The sequence below is a fragment of the Fukomys damarensis genome, unplaced genomic scaffold, assembly GCF_012274545.1.
Source record: "Fukomys damarensis isolate Sample0158 unplaced genomic scaffold, DMR_v1.0_HiC HiC_scaffold_13, whole genome shotgun sequence".
In the NCBI taxonomy this organism is placed as follows: domain Eukaryota; kingdom Metazoa; phylum Chordata; class Mammalia; order Rodentia; family Bathyergidae; genus Fukomys; species Fukomys damarensis.
Window position 1 is genome coordinate 18,269,370 of NW_022900925.1, and position 11,563 is coordinate 18,280,932.

Below are 11,563 nucleotides of genomic sequence, written 5' to 3' on the forward strand. Positions count from 1 at the left end.
CCTTCTCCCTCTCCTCCCCCCTTTCTCTCCCCTCTTACTCTTCTTTTTTGCTCTCTAGCTCTTTCTCCTTATTCTAGGGCTTGAATCCAGGGGTGCTCTACCACTGAGCTATACCCCCAGACCTTTTTAGATTTTATCTTGAGACAGGGTCTCATTAAGTGCCCAGGCTAGCCTCAAAACTTGTGATCTTCTTGCCTCCTGAATACCTGGGATTACAGGTGGGACTGGGATCCATTTGTGGTGTGTGTGTGTGTGTGTGTGTTGTGTGTGTGTGTGTGTGTGTGTGTATGTGCATGTGTGGTTCTAGGGATTGAACCCAGGGCCTTCAAACTGAGCTACATTCCAGCCCTTTTTTATTTCTTATTTTGAGACTGTTGCTAAATTGCTCAGGCTGGCTCAAACTTGTGATTATCCTACCTCAGCTTCCCAGATGTTGGGATTACAGACATGTGCTGCCATGCCTGGCTGTTTTGTTCTTAACAATGATTCCATTTTACCTGTCACTATACCATACTCTCCTGTCCCTCATAGAGGTTATTTTTCAAAGAATATTTATTTTGTTTTGTTTTGAGACAGGGTCTTGCTATGCAGTTCAGGCTGGTCTTGAACTCACTATGTAGCCCAAGCTGGCCTCCAACTCATGGCAGTCCTCTTGCCTCAGCCTCCCAAGTGCTGGGACTACAGGCATGTGCCACCACACCCAGCTTCAAAGCATTTTTATCCCTCTCTAACGCTCACAGTAATCCTACAAGGTGAACAGGACAAGTAGTTTATTCCCATTTCACAGAAGAAAAAACAGGCTCAGAGTGTCTGGTGGCTTCCTAAAATTCTATTCTAGTCAGAGCTGTGGCTTTCAACTTCCAGCTGGGTCAGGGATGTGCAGACAAGAAGGGATGGGAGGAGGACCCTGTCCCCCCAGCCCCAGGCCAGTGCTTGGAGTGCAAAGGACAGGTTGGAACCTACCTTATGCACCCAGTCTTTGCAATAATGGTCCTGCATGCACTTGTCCAGTGCCCCTGCCGAGAGCACCAGCACAAAGTTGCGAGCACCCATGACACTCTGGATAAGCTTGTCCTCAAACTTGCCAGCTTCCAGCTTCTCCACGTCGATGAAGACACTGAAGCCGTGCAACTGCAGGTGCACCTTCAGGAGGCTGCAGAGACGTCTTATGTCACCACTGCAGCTGCACCCCCAGACCCCAGCCACCCAGCCACGCCTCCTTACCTGGCCAGCTGGGAGCCTGAGCTCCTTCGGTAGCTGATGAAGACATCTGGAGTGTCCCCACCGAGCTTGCCACTGGTACAGGGCAGTGGAGAGTGGAGCATTTCTGAGGCCAATGAGAGACAGCACGGTAAGGGTAGTCCCTCCCCACCACTCCCCAGCCTTCTCAGCCCAGGCTGGGCAAGGCGGCTTGCTCTAGAAAGGTTCACTGAAGTGGAGACACAGGCCCTAGGGGAAGGAAGGCTCAGAAGGCAGATAGATACAGGGTTTTAGGGACACTGACATGCTCTCTCTTGAGAACTGCAGACCTGTGCTGCCAGCTGCCCACGGGCCCTCCATACTCAACATAGCTGAGACCTTCCCCATTCCCCTTCCTCCTAGTTTCCACCAGAAACCTCCTCAGTGTCAACCTCAACTGCTGCCTCCTACCCGTTTATTCAATAAATACAGATGCTCCTTGATTTACAATGGGTTTATGTTCCAATAAATCCATCATAAATTGAAAATGTCAATTTTCAACACAGCTGAACCTTGCCTACCTTAAACACTTACATTAGTGTACAGCTGGGCAAAATCATCCACAAAGATTATTTTGTAATCTTGTGTCAAATGTCTCCCAGAATTTATTGAATATTGGACTAAAGTAAAAAAAAAGTTACGTAGATGTGCTCTCACTCCATCATAAAGCAGAAATTTTGTCTTTTTGTTTTTGTTTGCTTGTTTTTTGAGACAAGGGCTTGCTATGTAGTCTGGCCTAGAACCCGCTATGTAGCCCAGGCTGGCCTTGAAGTTGTGGAGATCTTCCTGACTCAGCCTCCCTAGCACTGAGATTATAGGTGTGCACCACCACACATGGAGAACCTTGGAAGCTGTTAGTCAGATGGTAAATTGGGGACCATCCTTTTTTTTTTTTTTTTTTTTGATACCAGGGATTGAACTCGGGACCTTGTACTTTCAAGGCAGGCAGTAGAACCACTGAGCTAAATTCCTGGCCTAGGATCATTCTCGCTAAGCCCATGCCATGTGCCAGGTGCTATCCTCAGGGTTTGGGATACAGCAGTAGACAAAACAGCCGGATCTCTGCCCTAGTGGAGCAGATGTTCAGTGCTCAGAACCAGGCACCATCCCCTGTGGATTCTACCTACTAGATATCCTAATAGTTACATAGTAACTAGTGGGTGGGGGATTTAGCTCAGTGGTGCTCAAGGCAGGCTCAAGGACTCGGCCCAGTACTTTTAAAAAAAAAGCTACAAATAATAACTAATAAACGAAAACAAGTTAGTAAATAAGGAGAATGCTAGAGCCCTAGTCTTCACTGTGAAACACCTGCAGAAGCCATACTGTAAACTGTTGGCTTCTGGGCTGCCCTTTGGGTGCCCACCCATACCCTGCGTCTATAGCCCCATGCGCTGTGCTGCCTCTACATTTGCACAAGCGGCCCCCTCTGACTGGGCGGCCCTTCTGGCTACCTCTGCCCCAAGCCATACATCTCTCTGAAATCTAGACCTGGTGGGGCAGGTAAGCAGTGCTTCCTCCTCTGGCCTTCCACTGGAGCCCTGGGCATGCTTCCTGTGACGCCCGCTTGTATACCAGCCTACCACTTCCTACGGGGCACTTCTCCAGGGCAAAGTGCAATATATTCACCCTACATGCTCAGAGCCCTGTCTGACCCAGCAGGGCTCAGTCACTCCCCAGGGAGGCTTTGAGCCTCTTCTAGTGTGTCCCTTCACTCCTTGCTGGGTGGGGCTTGGCTGGGGTCCCAGAGGGGCAGACTGACCTCGGGCTGCGGAGAGAATGCGCGAGCGGTGCACACCCAGGCGGATGCCACAGTCCTCCAGCAGCTGCTGCTCAGACACACGGTGCAGGAGGGAGCGGTCCAGGCCGCAGCTGACCAGGCCATAGGTGTACTGGCGGAAGCGAGGGTCCAGGCTGCCCAGCCAGTCAGCCAGGTTGCTGCGGTCACACGTAGCATAGTTGGCGAAGGTCTTGAGCTCTGTGAGCTCCCTAAAGAACCTACACCCGAAGGAGGAGAAGACGCTCAGGTCCTGACTGGGGACTGCCTGATGGCAGAGGGGAGACCTGGTGAGGTTGGGCTCCTACCTCTTGCGGGTGATGCCCGATCTCATCCCTAGGTCGGTCTGCAGTTCCTCCTCCGTGAGGCGCAGAAGCAGATCTCCATCTACCTGCTGCTCCTGGGGGAGGGGTCAGATGTGAGGAGGGACTCCCTTCTGCACAAATGCAAGGGAAGTGGAGGTGGCAGAGGAGGGGCGGCAGGCCCCAGATCAGAAGTGAGGGACGCCGAGAATGGCTCAGAGCAGGCTTCCCCTCCCCCAAAAGGCTACCGTGGCGCCGCAGGCCCATAGTGAGGGAAAACAGGTGCCTGTGCCCAGGGCGCCCCAGCTCCGGGCCCTGTGGCCTGCGTTCGTTCCAACTCAGGGAGGAGGCCCCTAGCGGCTCTACCCCGAAGCTCTCGCAGTACTGGGAGAAGCCGATCTGCTGCAGCCACGTCTGGACCTCCGCCTCTTTCCAGCTGGACACGCACGGCTGAATGCGCCGCGGCACCTCCTCGCCCAGCAGACGCAGCGCACGCTTGGCTAGCGCCGAAGTGGTGCCGTTGGTGGAGTAGGACACGAGGCGTTTCAGGCTCTGGATAGCGCCGATGTCGCTGAACACCTAGAGAAGGGGAGGTGAGAGGGCGTCTAGGGACCTCCAGCCAACCAGCCGCTGCAAAAAGTGCCCAGTCCTCCCCTCACGGCTGAAAGTCCCACCGTGTGCCCTAGTCCTGAAGTCATCCACCTCCTGAAGCAAAGGCCATTCTGATCAGGTCCCCTTCTCCTGTGCCTGTGCAGCTTCCGTCGGCCCTGGGATAAAGTCTGAGCTCTTAGTATGTGGTGCAGCCCCAGCCCACTCTTCCCTGCTCACCTCACACTCCCACTGAGGCTCTCAGACCTCTAGTTCTACACCCATGGTGTTCTGGAACCCTTAATTCTTCCAGCCTGCTCTTAGGAATCCTTATCCATCAGAAACCAACTTGACTAGCGCTTCCTGCATGCAGCTTTGATTCCTCCGTGGCTCAGCTCTCACTTCCACTTAGACTCGTGCACTCTGACTGCCACTGTCACTGGTTAATAACGCAACTTCCACTAGACTACAAGCTGAGGGCCTTCTCAGTCACCACTGGAGCCCGAGCCTGGCCCAGTGAAGGACATGGAGCAGGGATTCAGCATCTTTGTTAAACTGCACTCGGCTTTGGTGGGAAAGGGATAACAGAGCCACTGCCCAGATTCAATCCTTGGGGTCTTTACTCCCTAAAGTCCCTTCTCCTAAGGCAGAATGTTGTACACAAAGGAAAGTCTGGTGGTGGCCCAGCTCTGGCACCCAGAGAGGTAAATCAGAAGCGCTTAAATATTGGATGTTGGAAGTAACCTCAGAATCTGCGGGAACATACATGATGGGTGACAATCACCTGAGAGATACACCCCTCCAGGCACCCTAGATGACAGCTGTAGTATAAACAGGGTGGGCCCAGGGATGTGCTCCACTCCCTGCTTTACCTCTTGCCAACCTCGAGGGTCCCCCAAAGGGGTGCAGAGGAGAGCTATGTTATAGGGATAATCTTCAATCTTTAATATTTTTTTAGAACCCACAAACTTTTGGTAATGAAACTATCACTAGTCCCACATCTAGGGTAAAAACGTTTACTGTGGCTCAACAACCTGAATTTTTCAGAGGATAAACGCAAAATCAGGGCTGGAAAGGTCACTTAGTGGCAGAGCACTTGCCTAGCACGCATAAGGTCCTGGGTCCCATCAACAAAAGTAAACCATGAGTCCAGGTGACCAAGGCCACATAGCAAGTTAAAGCCTGTGAGTTAGACCCTGGCCCTAGGGATCCGGAGACTCAGGTGAGTGTTATTTGGCTGACAGGCTGATATCCCAAACCTCTGTCTCTGGTGACCATCTCCTTTCCAGGCTCCAGACCTAAATGGCCAAACTGCCCACTGAAGGTTCCCAACTGGGCAGCTCTCAGTCACCTCAAACCAACATGTCCCACTGAACTCAATTCCCCACCTACCCTACTCCTGCCTGTCTGCCTCTTACCCAGTTTACCTGATCCAGGGGCTGTCTAGGTTCACAGACAGGAGTCACCCTCGTGTCCTTGCTCTCCTCCTCCCAGGTTCTAATTCCACTCCTCAAACACCTCTTGAATGTGTCTGCTTCTCCCTGCCACTGCCAACACACTGTGTATCTTCTCGCAATTCCCTGCCCCGTCATAGCTCCTATCAGGTCCCCCTGCCTCTAGTCTCACCCTTGCCAGCCCCCTTTCCACACAGCAGCCAGGGTGATCTTTGTAAAACACAAGTGTCCCCGGATTAAAAATCTCTCAGTGTCTTCCTCTTGACCCCAGAGGCCAAGTCTAAAGTTTGGGTCTTGCCGACCTTCCTCTAGCTTCAGCAATTCTGAGGTGTACTGCAAGTCCCATTTGAACGTCACTTCCTCTGGGAAGTCTTCCCAGAGCTCTCTAAGCTCAGATCTACCCTACTCTGCACCCCACCTTGGTCTTGCCCTGCAGGCTCTTGATGGCAGCCTCAGCACAAAGGTAGAAAGCCCCGATGCACTGAGCCTCCAAGCGCGACGAGTCGAGCAGCGGCACGAGGTGCTGCAGATCATCAGGCCCGCGGCCCTGGCGGGTGTCGCTGGAGTCCACCAGACAGCGGGCGAAGCGGCCAGGATCCAGCGAAGCCACGAGCGGCTCCACGAGCGCTAGCGTGCCCGAACGCTCCACTTCTCGCTCCACCTCCTTGTTGGTTGCCAATACCGCCACCGCGAGGCAGGCGTGCAGCCTCAGCAGCTCGTCCTCCTTGGAGAAGGCGAGGGGAAAGAGCCACTCGGCGGCGCGCTTTTCCACCATCCGCCGCTGCGCCCCTTGGCCCCCGTGCAGCGCGCAGTTGGCCAACGCCAGTGCGCAGTGGCGCAGTAGCGCCGGGTCTGTGCGGCGGCACCAATACAGCACCGCGTCCAGGCCACCACCCGCCACCAGCCGTTGGCACGTCTCCTCGGAGTGCTTGAACATATGCTCCAAGATCCCCGCCACGCTCCGAGCCAGCTCCATCGGCTCACGTTCCTTCGCCAGGTTCAGAATCACGCCTAGTCCTATGCGCGCCACGCGGTCCCTGCCAGGAATAAAGTGGAAGGGGTCAGTGGAGTTGCCGGGTGGGGAGCTTAGTTTGCTCGTTGGGGGCCTGTCACTTAACCCCTTTGGGCCTCCGTAGTGTCATATGAAACTCGGAACAGCGTTATATTTTGTCTTCTCTCCGGCCTTGCTGGGACCAGTCTTCTCTAATTTTTGTTTGTTTGTTTTTGGTACCGGGGATCAAACTCGGGTCCTTGCGCTTGCGAGGCAGGCCACCGAACCGCTGAGCTAAATCCCCGGCCCAGTCTTCTCTAATTTTAAGGATGAAGAAGTCCTGGCCACAGCTGTTTCCTCTGCTACCTCCTTGCCTTGAGACTCACAAGGCTTCCAGCTCTGGCTCCACCTACCCTGCCTCAGCCTGACTCCTTCGCTGTTTTCTAACTATGGGGCCTTGGGCACCTTCCTTTATCTTTTTTCTTTAGTTTCCACATCTCGTAAATAGGAACATAAAAATACTTACCTCGCAGGATTATCAAGATTAATAAAATAATCCATATAGAGGGCTTAGCACAGTACCTGATACACAATAAAAGCTCAGCAATGTTAATTTATTGTCACTTGAAGTACACCACTCTCAGCTTTGCCTTCAAACCTTTTCTCACTCCAAGTTCCATGACTGGAACTTATTTATTTGTTCAACAAATATTTCATGAGGACCTACTGTGTGTTGTGCTTTGTGTTAGAGAGGCTGATGTTACACAGTGACTAAACCTGACAGGAGCAGGCATAGAGATGGTACGTCTAGCACTTGGGAGGCTGAGGCAGGAGGATCACCATGAGTTTGAGGCCAGCCTGAGCTATATAATGAGACCCTGTCTTTAAAAAAAAAGTCTTACTGGAGTTTTTCTCAGCGAGTAAGAAGGCCAAGATAATAGAGATCTGGCCATGATGCTAGCCAAAGTGGGTGATGTAATGGAGCCTGCCTGGTGCAAGAATGGCTCTAAGCTAGTGACATCTGAGAGTTAAATGTCTGAGAAAAGAGCACAACAGGGAAAGAGAACCGCCAGGGGCCATGGCCCCAAGGCTGATGAGGTAGCATGTTTGGGATTTGGGGGGCAGCCACAGATGATGCAATGACTAATTCTAGCCAGGAAAATAGAAAATCGACAGGAGATTCGTATGGAGATTATGCAAATAAATATCCAAATTAAGAAGAAAAAAAGAAGTGAATTCAATAGAATCTGAGCAAAGGGCATAAACAGGCAACTTAGAAGGTTGTTTTGGTTTGGTCTTTGGTGATGGGGATGGAACCTAGGCACAGGCCCTAACTGAACTGAGTCTCTGTGCTGCTCAATCTCAATCTCTCTCTTTTGGTTTTTTGAGACAAGTTTAGGCTGGCCTTGAACTCACTATTTAGCCCAGACAGGTCTTGAACTTGGAGTGATCCTCCTGCCTCAGCCTCCCAAGTGGTGGGATAGGTGTGTGCCACCATACTTGGCTTGATTTTTTTTTTCCAGTACTAGGGATTGAACCCAGGTCCTTAATTACATCCCCAGCTCTTTTTTAAATTCTGAGGTAAGATCTCACTAAGTCATTAAATTGCCCACACATGGGCCAGACATGGTGGCACACATCTGTAGTCCCACCATTAGGAGACTGAAACAGGAGGATTTCTGTGAGTTTAAGACCCCCCTGAGCTACATAGTGAGTTTGAGACCAGCCTGAATTACAGAGTAAGACCCTGTCTTAAAAAACAACAACAAAAACAAAAAGCCAGGCATGGTGGTGCACACCTGTAATCCCAGCACTGTGAAGGCTAAGGCAGGAGGACTGCCTCAAATTCGAGGCCAGCCTGGGTTACATAGTGAGCTCAAGGATAGCATGAATTATGCAGCAAGGCCCCGTCTTAAAAAAAAAAAAAAATTTGGCCACACATGGCTCAAAGTTGTGATTTTCCTGCCTGAGTCTCCTGAGTAGCTGAGATTACAGGTGTGTGTCCCTGCACCCAGCTACAAAAGAGGAAATTCAAAATGTGATCAAGCAAGGAAACAGATACTTTAACCTATCAATACTTACAGAAATCAGCTGGGGATTTAGCTCAGTGGTTCTGCCACCTGCCTGGAAAGCACAAGATCCTGAGTTCGATCCCCATCCCCAGTACCAAAAATAAATACAGAAGTAAATACAGAAATAAACACTAAAACAACAGCTACCACTTTATACTTATTAGATGGGCAAAATCACATGTTGGATAATACAAATGGTAGATAGGGTATAGAGTTACAAATGTCCCAAGCACAGTGGGCAGAGGTTCATGCTGGGGCCATTGCCATATGCAGACAATAAGGAAGCAGTGTCTCCAGAGAGAGTGTCACACACACGGGACACCTGGCCACGGATACTCGCCATTGTGTTTTTCTGTGGTATGAAGCTGGAGGCCATCACTATCAAGCCTAAGAGAGTAGAGGTAACCTGGACAGGAGCCCACTAAAGGATTCTGGAGCAGTAACAGGCGACTGAGCAGATGATAATACGGCAACATGAAGATTCTGAAAAACTTAACACTGAGTAGAAAAGAGTAAGAAACAGAATGTGCTCTATGACAGAGCACTGTTTGTGTAAACCAAAAGCACTTGCACACAAAACAAAATGAAAGATTTTACCAGAGCACAGAACAGAAAGATATACATACAATATGTTGCATGGTTGCTATGGGGCTAGGTCAGAGGATTGGGGGGGCGGTGCTAGCTAGGAGGAGAAAGGGAAACTGCACCCAGACCTGGGCACAGCCCAAAGCTTGGAGGTACTGGAGAGCTGGTGCCCTTGGGGAGCTGCCCGCATGCCCATGTGGTGGAGGCAGAAGGTTCAAGGGAAGAGTGAGGAGAGACATCAATCCCTGGGGGCCTTTGCAAGGCATCTGCAGGTTATCTTGATGGCAAATGGGAAGCTAGTGAAGAACTTCAGGAAGGTGAGTGACCTGGTCACGCACAGGTTTTAGGAAACCCACTCTGGCTACTTCAGGAAAGACAAGTACAACAGACAGCCTGGAGACCAGCAGAGCAGGCAGGAGAGTCGCCTCAATTCAGAAGAGGGGAAAGCTTCCTGTCTCACCTGCTTTCCCAAATAATGTCCTTTCCAGGTAATGATACTCCAAAGACAGAGGCCCAGCCGGCCAGAGCTCTTGCCCTGTGGGCACCACAGTGACAAATCCAGAACATGCCATAAGGCCAGCAAAGTTCTGCTGAGCTGGACATTCAGTTGGCCATCTCGAGAGGAACAGGCTGATCCTAATCGTATACTGAAGCAGCCACAACTGCAGGTGGGGCATAAAGTGAGATGGGGTCCTCACTGGCATTTTGGAGCCAGGTTTGGAGTCCCCACCACACTGGACTTATCCTGCTGGTTGGAGGTGAAGGAAACTGTGATCTGTCCTTTGGGAAATAGGTGCAGTAGCCCACTGGGAAGAATAGAGTTGCAAAGAGGTGGACACCCAGACAGAAGAGGAGGCAATGGGGGTTGGTTGGTGGAGGAGGAAAAAGGTTTCATAAACACAAATTCTCATTGGGTCTCCCTTCTTATCTCCCTTTCAGCCCCATCCCTGGGCAGTCTAGAGGTGTGCAGAGATCTTGAGAATCTTGGGAAGGATTTTGATGGCTGAGGAAGTGTGCTGCCCTCTGTCCTTGGTGCTGAAGCGACACCAGATACATATGTTTGTGTGTGTTTCTTGGGTTCAGGGACATTAGTTGCTGACTCCTCTCAGTAACTCTGAACCAAGGATTGCCTCTTTCAGCCTTCAATCATACCAATACTGCTTGCATCACGTAGCCTTCCTCTTCTTATGGCACTGATTGTACCCACTCTCCATGTTTCTAGTTGTAGCTGCCCCACCTGCCATCAAGCAGGCTCCTGCTAGACCTGGGCCCCACCATGCCCACTGAGCACACACTCCACCTGCTTGCCTTCCAAATTCATGGAGGTCAGGGCACCCTATATTGGACTGGAGGTCAATGACCTGTTAAATAAGCAGAACCATATCTTGGTCTCCCAACCTAAATTACTTCATTCATGATTTTTTTGAAGAGTTGTATCATTTCCACCAACCACAAGCTGTTTTTTTTTTTCCTTTTCAAAAATGGCAAGGAACACCCCTGGCCAATTCCCATCACTCATAAGGGCTGCATGAGCTGCACATAACTCATCTAAAGCTTCTCTGAGCCTGAGGAACCTGGGAATTCAGTGAGAGACTAGAGTGTGACACCCTGGTCTGCTCTGGCATCAGAGGAGAGGGAAAGGGGTCACTGGGGCCTGCACTCTCCAGGGGGCTACCAAGAGGCAGGCAAAGGCTGCCGTTAAACCCCACTTATTGCATTTGGTACTGGATGGGGAAGGGGAAGAGGACCCCCGCCCAGCTCTGCACCTCAGTTTCCTCTGTCCTCACTCATTCATCTCAGCAGAAAACTCTGTTCCCGATCAGCACCTGCAGAATGAGATCATGTCTAGTCGGGAGAGAAGGCAGCACAGAAGGGCACCCAGGAACGTGGGGTGGAGAACTATGGGCTTGAGGGCCACTGGCAGTAGAATGCCATCTCCATTCATAGAACCAGGGACAGCTCCTGTCCTGACTCCATTCTTCCTCTTCCTGGCTCCATTCCTTACCCCACCATCCCTGGGAGTGAATCCTCGTTGCACTGTTAGTTTTTTTATGACACGCGTAACTCTGGGCAAGTCACTAAAGTTTCCCGAGTCTCAGTGTTCTCAGTTGTAAAATGGACGCGCTGATACCTACTAGAGGGACAGTGTAGGGGTGCAATGGAGTTGATGCAGGCAACGCGGGAGATGAGGGCACTCGGCTGCCCTTGCCCCCCCACCCCCCGGCGCTCTCACCGGTTCTCGGCTACCAGGATCTGCTCCAGCAGGCGCGCGGCCTGCACACGAGTCTCCAACTCCGGGGCCTGCAGCAGCCGCAATAGCAGGTCGAGGCCACCGTCCAGGCGGATGGCGTCGCACAGACCCTGGGCCACTTCGAACCGCGGAATAACGCCTCGGGTACACACGCCTGCATTCACCTGAACCCAGGCCATCTTTACTCTTGCACTCTTACTTAAAGCAGTCCCTCTGCTCTATGGGCTCGGGAAAATAGCCCCAGGAGTTGTCCTTCATTTTCCTTTCCCCTCTGGATCTCTGCCAACGCGCACCAGGACACACCACC

General features: G+C 51.6%; 1 protein-coding gene across 1 annotated transcript in view; it reads right to left on the reverse strand.

Annotated features, from left to right (window-relative positions):
* The window catches only part of Sarm1 (sterile alpha and TIR motif containing 1), an 18,526-nt gene extending 7,091 nt beyond the window's left edge, over positions 1 to 11,435 (reverse strand). The window contains exons 1-7 of the mRNA XM_010642417.2: positions 11,239 to 11,435; positions 5,776 to 6,394; positions 3,682 to 3,894; positions 3,322 to 3,413; positions 2,999 to 3,234; positions 1,225 to 1,327; positions 964 to 1,153 (exon numbers count right to left, since the gene is read on the reverse strand). Coding sequence (XP_010640719.1) covers positions 964 to 1,153; positions 1,225 to 1,327; positions 2,999 to 3,234; positions 3,322 to 3,413; positions 3,682 to 3,894; positions 5,776 to 6,394; positions 11,239 to 11,435 — 1,650 coding nt within the window. The remainder of the gene's footprint in view (positions 1 to 963; positions 1,154 to 1,224; positions 1,328 to 2,998; positions 3,235 to 3,321; positions 3,414 to 3,681; positions 3,895 to 5,775; positions 6,395 to 11,238) is intronic.
* Between the last annotated feature and the right edge of the window lie 128 nt (positions 11,436 to 11,563).